A 16,084-nucleotide genomic window follows, 5' to 3' on the forward strand; every position below is an offset into this window, starting at 1 on the left:
GGCAGTGTCACTGGCCCTCATATGTGGGATCCAAACCGGGGCCCTCTGGCATCCCAAGCGAGTTCTTAACCATCGCGCCACTCGGCCGGCCCAAATAGGAGGTTTCTTACCCTAGAAAACATATTGGGCCTTCGTTTACATGGGACTCGTGACCTCAATCCAAAGACAATCAAGCAGTCTCAATTTCCACACGTTCCCCTTACTTAAAGAGAGACAGGTTTGAAAAATGTGTCAAAAGCACACATCCATCTATTCATAAGCCTGCATTTTCCTTGACTCAGACATCTTGGGTAAATTGAAGAAGTTACTCAACTTGTCTGTATGTAACTGAAAAACTGAATAAAAAGTGGAAAATGCAGTAACTGCTATAGGCTCCCAGATACATACCTTTTGGTATGTCTCATAGACACATACTTTGCAATATCATCAGCACTTTGAAGGTATTAGCTCAGATTTCGCTAACCAAAACCCACGGCAGAAAACAAGTACAAATGTTTTTTCCTGAAAGAATGATAAGCTCCATCTCCTAAACTGAATTACTTATACACAACAGACCAAAAGTCTCACAATTACCCACCGCAAGACAATCGGTGACGGGAAAGCATCCTGAGCTCCCCAGGAAAGATTACGCAAAAGGTGGAAAGCCCATTTCGAGCAGAGGTGAAACATCACAACAGTTACCTGTGTGGGTGCTGAAGCCACACTGCCAGGCTGGGGTCCTCTAGCTCCACTGATGTCCGGTAAATCCCTGAATCTCTCTGAGCCTCAGTTTCCTCATCTGTAAAGTGGGCCTAAGAGTAACTATCTCAGGGATTGTGAAGAATAACTGAATCATTACAGGTAAAGCATTTAGAAAAGTGCTTTGGTAATGGTTAATTCATTTATTATTAAATATTGGGGGTAATATTATTATTACTATTGTTAAACATTTGTTGATTGCTTACACTGTGCCAGGCTTTGGGGTATTTTTTATATATAATTTTATGTAATCCACACAGCAGCCCTATGGAGTAGCTCCTGTTATCCTTTTTCTTTACAAATGACAAAACTGAAGCTCAAAGACAGTGAACAATTTGCTCCAAGTCCCACAGCTAGCAAGGATGGAACCAGGCTTTGAATCCAGGGCTAGTATCCATCACAAGTTCAAACTTTTAATCACCGTTTCTACTGCCTCCCAAGTCAGCAGTTCAAAAATACACAACATAGATCATTTTCTTTGTTCGTCCACTCACTCACTCACTCATTCATTCAGCGAGCTCAGTGTGCCAGGCACTGTATCTAGTGCTGCAGATCTAGACATGAACTAGGCAGACCAGAAGGAACTGCCTTGAGGAAGGCTACATGCTGGTGAGGCAGACAGACGAGCAAACTAAACTAAATCTGTCATGTAGCAGCAGACAGCAGTAAGTGCTATAAAGAAAAGAAGAGGCAAAGGCAGAGGATAGAGGGTGTCAGCATTGAGGTGGGAGGCAATTTCAGGTAGAGGAGTCTGGGAATACTTTCCTGAGAAGGTGAGATGAATCCAGGGAGGGGTATGCCATGGCAAGATCTGGGAGCAAGTGTGGAAGGCAGAGTGAACTGTAAGCACAGCTGTTTTGAATAGGGAACAAGCTTGGCCCACTGGAGGAGTGAGAAGCCAGAGGTGTTGGTGGAAGCCGGTCTGGAAAAAGAAGACGTGAAAGAGCATCTCAAAGAACAGCAAAGTGGGGCGGCCAGTTAGCTCAGCTGTTTAGAGCACAGTGCTCATAACACCAGCATTGCTGGTTCAATCCCCACGCCCTCCACAACTAGATTGAAACAACTACTTGACTTGGAGCTGATGGGTCCTGGAAAAACACACTGTTTCCCAATAAATAAAAAAAAGAAAAGAAAAGAACAGCAAAGTGATCCACCAGGAAAATGAGGCAGCACTGAGAACCCACTTGAGCTCTGTGTTCATAAAATTAAGACCAGTAAGCAGCTGTGTATTTTTACTCAGCCACATTCTGCGATCCGGTGCCTGGGTGCAGATGTGAATAGGTGAGGACAGTGTTATCAGGTCTGGGGTGTTGCCCGGTGAAGGCAGCAGAGGAGGAGAGAGGCAAGGAGGCTGAGCCTGGGCCATGGGCACAGGTTAGGTGGGGTGGAAGGTGAGGGCCACGATGGACAATAAGGAGATGTAGGGACTGGTAGAACTAGTGATGTCACACAGTGGTTGGAGCTGGGGTTTAGAGGGTGTCAGCTGGAGTGAGGAGATGGTGGTCAGAGTGCAAAGTCCTACAGCTGCCATAACAAATGACCGCAAAGTGGATGGCTTAAAACAACAGAAATGTATTCTCTCACAGTTCTGGAAGCTGGAAGTCTGAAATCAAGGTGCTGGCAGGGCCACGCTCCCTCTGAATGCTCTGGGGAGAATCGTACCTGGCCTCTTCCAAGCTACCAGTGGCTCCCGGCAATCCTTGGCCCTCTTTGGCTTGTAACTGCGTCACTCCAATCTCTGCCTCTGTCTTCCCATGGCCTGATCCTCCACCTGTGTCCAAATCTCTCTCTACTCATAAGGATGCCTATCGTTAGATTAGGGCCCACCCTAATCCAGCATGACCTCATCTCAACTTGATTCTATCTACAAAGAACTTATTTCCAAATAAGGCCACCTTCATGGCTACCAAGGGCTAGGATTTCAACATATCTTTTGGGGGGGACACAATTTAACCCACAACAGGCAATTCATGGACGTGATGTGACAACCAGGAATAGTGTTCTTACCCAAAGAACACTAGCTCTTCGGGCCACTATTAAACCCCCTGAGAGTCGGTTACACAGAAGAGGATCCGCTGCAGGCCTCCTCTATAGACCACAGTGCACGGGCAGGGGAAGGGCAGGCTCACCTGGCACACACGCAGCTCAGAACTGCCCTCAGCCCTGCCCGAGTGAGCAAACAAAGCTGAGTCAGAGAAAACCCATCCTCATAGCGGATAAACAATTCAAACAAACTCTGTGTCCATGGAAGGTCAGCCATGTCTTTCAACACACGTATAGCATACATTTGATGAGAAGCTACAAACTGACAAGAAAATTAAAGCCTAAAAGGTTTCGTGTCTCACCATTAGCAGCAAGCAGCGATATTGGAGAGACAAAGAAAATAATCTGTGTTGTGCACTCTTCCCTGTGCATCTGTGTGGGTTTTCTCCGGGTCCTTCAGTTTGTCCCCACAACCCAAAGATGTGCACATCAAGTGACCTGGCATGTCTACACTGTCTTGGTCTGAGTGAGTGGAGATCAGTGTGAGTGTGTCCGGCGATGGAAGGACGTCCTATCCAGGATGGGGTCCTGTCTTGCACCACCTGCCACCCTGAACTGGAATAAACAATTTGGAAAATTAAAAAAATAAATAACGTGGGCCGGCTGAGTGGCTCAATTGGTTTAGAGCTCACTCAAGAGTGCGAGCTCTGAGCAACAGGGTCGATTCCCAGCCCAATCTGAGGTGCCGCTGAGCTGCCAACAGGTGGCAGAGTGGCTCAGCTAAAAAAAAAAATTTAAATAAATAAATAAATAAATAATAAATAACGTGTATTGTACTACAGCACCCAAATTTGGTTAACGGGTAATGTACTCCATCAATCAATTATCAAAGTGCTTATTACTGTCACATCGACACAAGAAAAATAAAATGTATAGCACCATTCTGCAAAGAACTTATCCACCAGTTGGGGAGGTAAAGAAAGTACAGCTTCATATTAAAGAGAAGGTATCGTAAATTATTAAATGGTATGATGTAGACTCACAAACACAGAAATCCAAAAAATAGGAGAGATTAAGGATTCCAGGGTCACTCAAAGGCTTTCTGGAGTTTGACAAGCATTTCTCAGGAGCCCATTCTTGGTTGGACCCTAAACTCTCAACCCTCCCTCCACAGGATTATCAGCATCTCTTTTACAGATGAAGAAACCAAGATTCACACACTGAAGTGGCTTGCCCAAGGTCAGATGGCTTCTAGGTTTCCAAGCCTTCTGTCCTCAAGCCCATGACTTTTTCTACAACGTATTGAAGGGTGAGTCGGGTTTGGGCAGGTAAGGAAAAACAAGGAGAGTGTTTTATGTGTGGAAAATAGGATTCATATTTTATTATTACATTGAGCTAATCGGCTCCTGAGAGCCAGCCTGTATCCCCACATGAGAAGCTGCTGTCAATCCTCCAGCTCTTAAAATATCTGGGTCAGTGAGAAGAGGATCACAAGGTCTCCTTGTGGTTATTTTTAACGTAACAAAAAACTTGAAAGGAAAAGAGAGGACAAAAATGGAAAAACTATCAGAAATTTTACAAGCTGCAGTCAAAAGGGGGGAACAGCTGGGTGACTGACCCTGGCTTAGAACCCGCAGGGAGAGGTCCCTGGTGGGGCACAGTGGTTCCTGGCTCCATCAGAACTGAGAAGGGTGGCCTGGAATCCACATCAGAAAATGGACCTAAGATGTAGCAGAAACCGAAGGCAGGAGGCATAAAAGCATTGGTACCACTACCCCATACCTGCCTTTAAAAAGACATTGTCCTTGATCCTTTCTTCAGAGAAGAAAGGAAGAAAGAAATTCAGGGGACCTGTTCCAGCGTCTACCACTGGCTTTTGTGATTTCAGAACAAAAGGGAAGGCAGGAGAATCTTCTAAGCAATCGCCCTGTGTTACATGAAAGTGGCGCCAACTGGCTGTTGTGAATGCGATTCTTATAAGATATTCTGAGCACTGCTTTATGTTGTTTTTGTTTGAGACAAATCAGCAATAATACAAAACCCCCTATACTCATATAGCTTTCCCATCAACTCAAAGATACCAGGAATGAGGAAGCTCAGACCAAGAGGTTTCGGCCAAGCACCCCACTGGGTCATGTGTTAAAGGCAGCACAGCAAAACAAGTTTCCCTCAGATCTGAGACAACACTGGGTCCCCTGCAGGGGAGAAAATGTCAGATAGAGGTCCTGAGTTTAAGGAATTCACTCCCTGGTTGTCTCTGAGGGCCCTGGTCGCAGCCAATGTTCCCTAAATGCTGACCACCCCTGAAGGGCAAGGTTAATTTTCGTGCATCAAGGCAACGATGCAAATCCATGGCTGCCTCAGGGCTGCAGTGTACTCTGGGAGTCCCTAGGAGACCCAGGTCCACACAAGCTGAGGAAACGAGCCTTCAGCTGGGCCCTGAATGGATACAACTTGCATCAAAAGGGAATGACGGGTTCTTGATGCAGAGAGATTCGTTTCTTCAGGCGTCGTGTGTGCACCGCAGACACAATGGTTAGCAAAGCACATCCTGGTCCCCGCTTTCACAGAGCTTGTCATCTAAGCAGTCAGTGTCCCTAGAGGGCACTAGTGGTCATGACAAAAGCTGACATTTAGGGTCTAGGTGTACCAGGCACTATGCTAAGGGTTTCACAAATACAATCGCAGTTGATCCTCACTCCAACTCAAGGATGGGCAGGAGGGAGGGAGGGTACCATTTTCTGAATTGGAAACTGAGCCCACACAGCTAACTAGTGGTGAAGCCAAAATTCAAATCCAGGGCAGCCTGGCTTAGGGGCCACATTCTGTTCCCCACGGGAAATGAGGCCAGGTGAGCTTGTCTGGGGGTGGTGCTTTGAGGCCAGGCGAAGCAGTTCATACGTACTCTACAGGATATTTTGTTATCAGTTCTCTCTTCCTGCTGCTGCCAAAGTTAGATTCCCAAGGGATACACATGAAATTCAGAGGACCTTCCAGGCAAGACAAACTCTCTCCAAATCTCCACATCTCCATCAGCTCTCCTGACACCATGAACTATAACGGCCATCTTGAAAGGAAATGTCATTGTCGTATTTTTCTCTCCCCCACAAATCCTAAACCTATGAGAAGCCATGATAAACCAGTCCCCATGTTTTTTCTCATCCAGCCCCTGCAAGTGGCTCTTCTTCAGTTTTTCAAAGATCCACAAGAACCCTCGAAGCTGCACAGAGGCCAGAACACCCCAAACTTCTTGATGGCATCTTACCACCAAAATATCCAAAGGACAAGACATGCTCACAAAATTCTCCTTACCTTCAGTTCTCCTTGTCTTCAGATCTTCACAGGCAGGGAAAAGGGGATGAGAAAAAAGGGGTCTGTCCTTTCTCCATCTCCCAAGAGGACAAGAGACTAACCCTTGACCTCCAACCTCTTCTTCATTTCTGAGTTGACAAATACCGCTCCCAAATGAAGACAAGATCAGGAAGGGCAAGGGCAAGGTCAACCCACCTGAAGGGCATAGAACTGAAAATGCTACAATAAAAGTGGAAATCCTTATGCTCATTAAGATAATACCTGTTCATCAACTACAAAGCATTTCCAGAAACGTCACTTCATTTGACTCTCTCGCAATAGCTAGGCAGGTATTCATGTTGATGGTACTTTTTTTTCCCCTTCATTTTGTAACAAATGAAGAAACTGAGATACATAAAAATCTAATATCCAGAAATATAAGGAACTCATACGTGTACAACTGAACAACAAAAAGATAAACAATCCAATTAAAAAATGGGAAGAGGGGGGCCGGCCGAGTGGCGCAATGGTTAAGAACTTGCTTGGGATGCCAGAGGGCCCCGGTTCGGATCCCACATATGAGGGCCAGTGACACTGCCCTCCACAGCTAAGATGCTGAACAACAGCTCGACCTGGAGCTGGGCTGCCATGAGTCGCCGGCGACGGCATGGGCTGCAGTCCCTGTGGCAGTGAGTTGCCATGGGCTACCGTATGTAGCCAGCAGCCAGCGTGAGCGGCCAGCAGCCACAGTGAGCGGCCGTCCAGAAGCCGGCGACTGATCTGCCTCGCCAGAGAAGAGCGCAATGATGGTGCCAACTTGGGCCAGTGAAGCAACGTCCTCCACAACTAGACTGAAGAACAAAACGACAGCAACTAGTCTGTTCCCATCCCCCCAATTCCCCAATAAAAATCTTAAAAAAAAAAAATTATAAAAAAAAAAATGGGAAGAGGAACATGAACAGACACTTCTCCCAAGAAGACATACTAACAGCCAAGAGATACATGAAAAAGTGCTCAACTACACTAGCTACTAGGGAAATGCAAATATCCTAGCACACCTGCTAGAATGGCTATTATCAACAAGACAAATAATAACAAGTGTTGAAGAGGCTGTGGAGAAATAGGAGCCCTCATACACTGTTGATAGGAACGTAGACTGGTGCAGCCGCTATGGAAGGCAATGTGGAGGCTCCTCAAAAAATTAAGAATATAATTACCATATGACACAGCAATCTCTCTCCTGGGTATATACCCAAAAATTCTGAAAACATTTATCTGTAAAGATAGACGTGCTCCAATGTTCATTGCAGCTTTATTTATGGTGGCCAAGACATGGAAATAACCAAAGTGTCCTTCAATACATGATTGGATAAAGAAGATGTGGTGCATATACACAATGGAATACTACTCTGCCATAAGAAAAGATGAAATAGTGCCATTGCGACAACATGGATGGATCTTGAGATTATAATGCTAAGCGAAATAAGGCAGACAGAAAAAGTTGAAAACCATATGACTTCACTGATAATGTGGAATATAAAACTGGAAGCAACAAAGGAACAAGACAAACAAACAAAAACTCAGACACAGACAACAGTTTAGTGGTTACCAGGGATAAGGGAGGGGACGGGGGATGGAAGAAAAGGTTAAAAGGGTCAAATATATGGTGATGGAAGGAGAACTGACTCTGGGTGGTGAGCACACAATGTGACATATATTGATGTGTTATAGATGATCAGTGTTATAGAATTGTACACTTGAAACCTATGTGATTTTAGTAACCATTGTCACTCCAATAAATTTAATTTTAAAAAAAGAAGAGGTGAGTCCCTAAGGTCAGAAAGGTCAAACTTGCAGCCTGGCCCTCTGAGCTCAAATTCTGTGCTCTGTCCTCTCCAGCACACCCACTCAGGAATCCTGAGGACACCAGAATGGGGCAGGAAAGCATGTTTGAACAGTCACTTCCTGTGGTATCCTCCTCCAAGATTAGGGAAGCTTACCCAAATAGTCTCAATTTTATTTTATAATTGCCTATGAATCTGCCCTCCAAACAATATAAATCTTTCTCATAATATTTGGGTTTAGTCCTTGCAAACTTTGACAGTAAGTTCCATACGCTTTCTATTCCTGTGTAAAGAAGTGCTATTTTTACTTTGCCCTAAAACGATTTCTTTTAAATGATAAAGACGTCCCTTGTTCTTGTGCTCTGAGATTTAATAAGTTCATATTTTTATCTTACGGTTTTCATTATTTTATAAATTTCAATCATACTCCCCTCTCAGCCTGTATCTTTCCAGAGTGAAGAGCCCTAATTCTTTTATCATCCCTCACAAAGAATTCTCTCCATCCTCTGCATCAATTTAGGTGTCCTTCTCCAGACCTTGTCTGGCCCTGTGTATGTCTTTGAGGTACATCAGCTCATTGAACCCCCATCACTGTGTCCATTATTCTGTATAAAAGAGCAAAATTATTTCAGCTAAAATAAAATGTAGAAATATTAGAGACACTTTTAAAAAATCAAACAATTATTTTGTTCCATGTCAGCCCAGCATATGCTAAAAACAATATACATTTTGCTTCAACTCTGAAATGAATTTGAGCACACCGGTACTCAGCCACCTTGTAATCTATTATGAAAATAACAATTTGCAAAGCACTCTCACATATATTATCTCATTTGACCCTCACATGAACCATGCAAGGTAGAAAAAGCATATTATTATCCTCATTTTTCACATAAATAAAAAGATGCGTCTAACCCAAGGTCAAACAGCTAGAACTGGAACCCCAGGTGCTGGCTGGCCCTCCATTGAGAGAATGGTGCTTTATCCACTGTGCAATACAATCTTCCTTCTAACCACTTGTGGTTTATTTTAAGGCACCAAACTACCACCTCTAAGTCTCTTTCAGTGATCTGCAGCACAGCCACAAAATATTCTATAACACCTCCATGCAAATAACTCTCAAATTTGTGTCTCTAGGCCATGCCTCTCTTCTGAGCACCAGACAGTGACATAACACTGCACACTTGATATCGCCTAGATGTCTCATTATCTATACAACTTCATCTTCTGGGGCAGCCAGGTGGCTCAGTTGGTTAGAGCATGTGCTCTGAACAACTAGGTTGCCAGTTGGATTCCCGCATGGGATGGTGGGCTGCGCCCTCTGCAACTACACTGAAAACAACGACTGGACTTGGAGCTGAGCTGTGCCCTCCATAACTATATTGAAACGACGACTTGACTTGGAGCTGACGGGTCCTGGAAAAACACACTGTTCCCCAATAAAATTTCTTTAAAAAAAAAACTTCATCTTCTTCCCCCATCATATCTCCCTCCACTGCCAAAACCCAATTCTCTTTTGACATTCCTCCTCTCAAATACCTCCCCAGGAACCTAGGAGTCACCTTGACATTGCCCTCGCCCTCCCCTAACCTTGACCCATATCCAATCTGACACCAAGTTCTTTCGCATTTACCGCCTGCAATGCTCTCCGGTCTGCCCATTTCTCACCTTCCCCAGCATCACCACCTTAGTCCAAGATACCACCATCTCTCGTTCGGACTTTCATGGATCCCTAACTGGTCTATTCCTCAATCCTTTCTCCCCACAGCACATAGCTGGAGGGATTCTTCCAAAATGCCATTGTTGTCATGCTGCCCCCACCCCACCTCTCCTCAGAACACTTCAATGGCGTCCCATTGCTTCACTGGTCAAGGCCAAACGCCCATAACCAGCCCACGAGCTCCTGCCTAATCGGGTCTCCACCTCCAGCCTCGTCTCGTAGCACTCTTCACTTCTCAAGCTCCAGCCCCACTAGCCTTCTTTCAGCAACTTTTACTCATCATGCTTTCATTAGTCTCTAGAACGTTCTTCCCTATTTACATTACTAGAATTAAATTCCTGGAAGCCTCCATCGTCTCATAGGTGGTCCAGGGTCTGTCCTCAGGGAACCCTTTCTTGAACTCCCCGAGTTAAATTTCCCCACTGTGTTACGCAGCACTGGTTTGGCATGGTTTTGTGAGTTTAATTAATGCCTGTCTCTCCCACTAGATTTGTAACCTTTTGCTCACCATGATATTCCCTGTCCTGTTCCGAGCTTGGCACATAGAGGCGCGTCAATAAATGTTAAATAAATGAATAAACCCACTAATAAGGAAATGGTTGTGTATGATATGCATTCTCATTATTGAACGCTAAGCAGCTGTTAAAAAGAATGAGCTACGTTCTATTTACTAATACCGGAATGATGCCCATGACATATTATTGATTAAAAACAGTATATTACAAAACCATACTTATACTCTGATCAGTTATTTTTAAAACCTATGTATGTCTGCATTTAAAAAACAAACAAACAAACAACCTCTGTATATGCATGTGTGTGTGTATGTGTTTTAAAAGGTCTGTAAGACTAACACCAAACTGCTTATAGTGGTTTCCCCGGAAACTGGGAATGAGACAGAATAGGGGAAAATAGGACAATAATTTCTACTCATAAACTTTGTGCTGGTTTGACTTTTTCAATGACCCCATGGCATTGCTGTAATTATTTTAACAACACCATTTTTAAAATAATGAGGCAATTCATTAAAGTTCAAGAAACTAACCATTTCTAAATACATCAGAAAAGGAAAAAATAACTACTTTGTAATATGATTCCTCAACAATGATAAAGTTCCAAACACTAGCGTATTTCCAGCTCCAGTTTTCAATCTAGCAATAGGCTGTGATGACGAAGCAAAATGCATGAGAACAATTAGACATACCGGCAATATGTCTGTTCAGTTAGGTCTTCCCCTCATGTGACTTTTACAAACAATAACAATTGTGAAAAATCACTGCTCTTGGCTTCACTTCTACAATTTTAGAAGGCAAAATAACAGAAAGAAAGAAGAGCGTGAATTTTTCTTAGTTTAGATTTTTCTGTTGTTATTAAATATAAGCGATTATGTGAAGGCACCTTTATTTTTCCTTCACTTGCCAAATAACAAACCTTTTGTTGTGTTTACCATAGCTCAAATAGAAAACACTGCTTCCTAAAGCCACACAGACGACAGAAGGGAGCAGGGACAAACATCCTGGTGATGTGTAGGCAAGATTATTCCACAGCTAATAGCACAAAACGTCCCTTTGGTGGTGGAGATAGGTGTGTGCAGGTGGAGAGACCCACAGTTCCTGGAAAAGGCAAGGCAGGTGTGTGGGAGTGATTCTCTGCAGCCAGCCTACCACGGTGAGCTGGAGAAAAGTCTGAACATAGAATAAAGGCTGTCACTTGGAGCTGCATTGATTTCTTTTTTCAGACTCACTAATGGCTCAGGTGGTGGGATAACCAAATGATGACTAAAATATGAGTCAAATGCTTTCAAATCAAATTATTCCAGTGAAGCAGGAATGGAGGCAAGCAGAGAGCAGGTCATTAGGGATTCTAACCAATACTTGTTAAATCTAAAGAAACCTGCTCTCCTTAATGACTGCCTCTTTCAATCTAAGTCATTTTGACATTAGTGAGCTGGGGACAAATCGATCTTTATTACTAGTGACACCTGCTGATCAGCTCTGAGCAGTGGGAAAGGTAGCTCCCAGCTGGGCTAGTCCACTTTCCCAGTCCTGGCTTGTCATTATTCCCAGGGGTCTATCCAGCATGTCTTTAATTATCCCAAAAAGTGTCAGGAAATTCTAACATTAGCCTCGAAGCCTGGTGTCTTGGTATTTTTGAAAACCAACTTTCATTTAAATACAAAAAAATAGCTCACATTAAGAAGGAAGGTTGGGAAAGGCAGATGAGGAGAGGCATGCCATTACATGGAACCACGGGGCACGCAGCCCCTAGAAGGCTAAAATGTGGCCACTGGGCATGGAAGAGGCAGCAGCATATGCTAAGCCCTCCCAAAAGCACCTCATGGGCCTACAACACACAACATGTGGGTGGCTACCCTGACATCTCCCCCTCCCCCTTTCTTCTGCTAACTTCTTGGTTTCGGATTCTTTTCCTCAAATGTTCACTCCCTAGTTGACAACTCAGTTCCTCCAAAAGCTCTTGGTGAAGAGGCCGAGGAGATAGGTACTTTCAAATGGCTGAAGACACTTATCAGAAAACAAAAGCTCATACCACGTTTACTGGAACAGGGCCTCATCAAGAATAACTAGAAGTACCCCATCCCTGTGGCATCAGGTATCTGTTTTTATCCCTACCCCACACTCCTTTTTAGGAATTATCAGTCGTGCAGTAAGAGTCGACAACCATGGTTAGCATCCCGCCAAGGTACAGGACCTCTCCTCTCCCCGCACACCAGAACGCAGGCAGAGACTGGAGTTTACTTTGACCTAGCTTTCTGTCTCTGTGAATTTGACTAGGTACTTCTTATAAGTGGAATCATACAATATTTGTCCTTTTGTGACTGGCTTCTTTCACTTGGCATAATGTCTTGAAGGTTCACCCATGTTATAGCATGTGTCAGGATTTCCTCCCTTTTAAGACCGAATCACATTCCATTGTCTGTACAGACCACATTTTGTTTACCCATTCATCTGTTGATGGACATTTGGGTTGTTTTATAGTCTTAACTTCATCCCACAATTTAAGACTTGCAGGCAATTCACATTCAATTCAATTTATTGAGTATTTACCGAGGGTAACTCACTGTGCTAGGTATTGTGGGAGGTACAAAGGTGTCTCAGACATGGTACCTGTTTTCAAGGAACTTATGTTACATTGGGAAAGTCAGAAAGAAAGAAATGAAAGTAAAGGCCGGCCAAGTGGCTCAGTTGGTTAAGAGCTCGCTCAAGAGTGCGAGCTCTGAGCAACAGTGGTTCAATTCCCGGCCCGAACAGAACTGCCAACAGGTGGCAGGATGTCTCAGCTAAAAAAAAAAGAAGTGAAAGTAACTAGTATTTGCTAATCGCTTACCATGTGCCAGACGCTTGGCCAGTCACTGCATGTATTGCCCAAGACAACTTTGTGAGGTAGATAACACAATATCCATTGCACAGTGAGGAAATGAAGGCTCAGAGACTTCAAGTGACCACCTCCCAAGTGGTGAGACTGGAATTCAAACCCACATCTTAGATTCAGAATCCTGTGTTCATTCCACTAGATACACTGCTCCCTTTGGCACAAGGCAGACTGTGACACATCCCAGGGGTGAAGCTATAGGAAGGTAGAGGGGAAGACAAAAGATGACCACCCTCCTGGGGGGAAAGGCTCATAGCAGTTCTTACAGGTCAGGAAAGCTTATGCTTGACAGAGATAAGGGAGTACAGGAAATTGCCTGAGCAGAGCAAAGGGCAGGGAGTGGGGCAGCAGGAAATCTCAGAGCATCCTGTGGGACTGGTGGAGTCGTGTAACTTAAGGCTGGGAAGCAGAGAGGGGCAGAGTCATGGTCATCATGAAAGGCTAGCTAAAGGTGTCTGAGTTCTACCATGTAGACAATGGTGACCCATTGTAGGTTTTCTAAGACGAGACAGAGTCATAGCTGTGCTTTAGGAAGGTCACCATGGCAATAATGCATAACAAGAATGCATGGAGTGGTTTAAAGGTAGGAAAGCCTGGTAAGTCACTGGAATGAGCAGATGAGACATAATTAGTCAGAATGGAAAAGAGAACATGGAGGTGAGAGACATCGCCGAGGTGGGGACGACAGAGCCTGGCCATTGATGCATTATGTATGGGGTGACCACACACCCTGGTTTGCCTGGGACACCTGTTTTCCTAGTGTAATTACCAAGAGCATCCTTTCCCTCTCAAACAGGCCCAAGTCTGGACAACAAAGCAGATGATCACACTTACTATGAAGAATAAGAAAAAAGATTTGAAGGTGACTCTAAAAGGTTCTGCACCTGAAGGGCCAGCCAAGTGGCGCATTGGTTAAGAGCTGGCTTGGGACGCCAGAGGGCCCCGGTTCGGATCCCACATATAAGGGCCAGTGACACTACCCTCTACAGCTAAGATGCTGAACAACAGCTCAGTCTGGAGCTGGGCTGCCGTGAGTCGCCGGCGACGGTGTAGGCTGCAGCCCCTGTGGCAGTGGGTTGCCATGGGCTACCGTGTGTAGCCAGCAGCCAGCGTGAGCGGCCAGCAGCCACAGTGAGCGGCCGTCCAGAAGCCGGCGACTGATCTGCCTCACCCGGGAAGAGCGCAATGATGGTGCCAGCTTGGGCCAATGAAGCAATGTCCTCCACAACTAGACTGAAGAACAAAATGACAGCAACTTGTCTGTTCCCCTTCCCTGATTCCCCAATGCTGTTCCCATCCCCCCAATTCCCCAATAAAAATCTTAAAAAAAAAAAAAGATTCTGCACCTGAATTAATAAGGAAGATGGTAACACTTTATAAACACAGGAGGGAAATCAGGTTTTTGGAAAGATGATGAGTGTGGATTTGGACATTCTGAGTTTGCTACTGAGGTGAGGATTTATTTGAGGGTGATGAGCACCTTGCCCGTGGATTTGCGCTCTGTTACATGAAGGAAGGCATCATTGACCTAAAAAAAAATTGAAAAAAAAGTAAAGAAATCTCTCCAAAAAATGTAGTCAGACTCACATACATGCATATTTCAACAAACGTTTGTTGTTGGTTCAATTTTTAATATAGCTAAAATACTAAGATGTGTTTTCAATGAACTGTCTATAGGTAGCTATGTAATACTAACTAAAGAATCACCACAAACTCAAAGGCAACCAATGATATTTAAGAATAACCCAACCTCAGAATTTCTCTGTCTAAACTATAATTTTCAATGTTGTCAAAGAAATGACAGCAGGTAAAAAGTCCTCAGGCCTTTCTATACCCTATTGTAATACTTCTGTGTGGTCTAGCCTTTGAAAGATAGAAGCCATTGGCAGAAGAATCAGTGAATTCATTTTTTACAATTTTTATCTTTTTTTATTAAAAGTGTCCTGTTTACGTGGGCTGGCTGAGTGGCTCAGTTGGTTAAGAGCTCACTCAAGAGTTTGAGCTCTGAGCAACAGCGGTTCGAGTCCCGGCCCGAGCTGAGCAGCCGCTGAGCTGCCAACAGGTGGCAGGATGGCTCAGCTAAAAAAAAAGAAAACAAAAAAAAAAGTGTCCTGTTTACAGTGTAACTGAAATTGCAATCATCTCAAATCCTTTTTTAAAAGTACAAGTTATGAAACACACATTTAAAAAGCAGCCGCAATAATCAAGACAGTGTGAAATTTTTGAAAGAACAGACAAAGAGATCAATGGAACAGTAGCAACCCTAAAATAGATCCACACACATGGTATCCACTCATCTTTGACAAAGGAGCAAAGGCAATTCCATGAAGAAAGAACAGTCTTTTCAAGAAACAGCGCTGGAACAACCAGACAGCCTCATGCAAAACGAAAATGAATCAAGACATTGTCCTTACATCCTTCACAAAAATTAACTCGAAATGGATCTTCCCTCCAAATGTAAAAGGCAGAACTGATTATGGTGGCGGGGAATCCAGGCAACGTGGAAGTTTATCACAGGAAACGGATCTGTAAACTGTGGTGGATACACACCGACTACTATGCAGCAGTGAGAAGCTAAGCCCTGGATACAGGACCCGCAACACAGGTGGATCTTAGAGAGAGCGCGCTGCGTGATGAATCCAGAAACAGAGTCAGGTCAACAGCAGCACCCTATGCTGTTGGCTGTTTTAGTAACTTGAGTCCGACTTGGGGGATGAGAAGACGTGGGGAATGGAAGTGGAAAATGAGGATAAAGGGAGTAAGTACATACAGACATTCATAAAAATGCAGACACGAAAGCAAAAGATGGGCCTTGCATGAAAGATGAAAACGTGCTTTGAAATGAGGATTATGATTATACAACCCTTTCCATGTGAAATCCGCCCTCCCCCCCCCTAAAAAAAAGCATAGAAAAAATAAGTAAAAATAAGCAGGAAAACAAATCCATCGCGGCAATCTGTCTACAGCACGCAATTGCTGGTGTCAAAAACATCTGTCTTATGGGGCTCTGCGCCTTACAGAACCCTTCCCAATCTATACAAATTTAGACGCATTCAGAGGAGGTGGAAGAGGTCTAAGACACATGTTTGAAACACTCTTCCCCGCCCTGTCAATCACT

At 44.2% G+C, this 16,084-nt stretch overlaps 2 protein-coding genes across 2 annotated transcripts in view; both read right to left on the reverse strand.

The window, feature by feature from the left end:
- The window catches only part of SEC16B (SEC16 homolog B, endoplasmic reticulum export factor), an 82,680-nt gene that overhangs the window by 48,337 nt on the left and 18,259 nt on the right, over positions 1-16,084 (reverse strand). The gene's annotated exons all lie outside the window — the stretch shown is intronic.
- Positions 14,252-16,084, reverse strand: part of LOC109385127 (quinone oxidoreductase-like protein 2) — a 31,416-nt gene continuing 29,583 nt past the window's right edge. The window contains exon 10 of the mRNA XM_019647044.1: positions 14,252-14,494. Coding sequence (XP_019502589.1) covers positions 14,426-14,494 — 69 coding nt within the window. The 3' untranslated portion in view covers positions 14,252-14,425. The remainder of the gene's footprint in view (positions 14,495-16,084) is intronic.

The sequence above is a fragment of the Hipposideros armiger genome, unplaced genomic scaffold (genome assembly GCF_001890085.2).
Source record: "Hipposideros armiger isolate ML-2016 unplaced genomic scaffold, ASM189008v1 scaffold_6, whole genome shotgun sequence".
NCBI classification, from domain to species: Eukaryota; Metazoa; Chordata; class Mammalia; order Chiroptera; family Hipposideridae; genus Hipposideros; species Hipposideros armiger.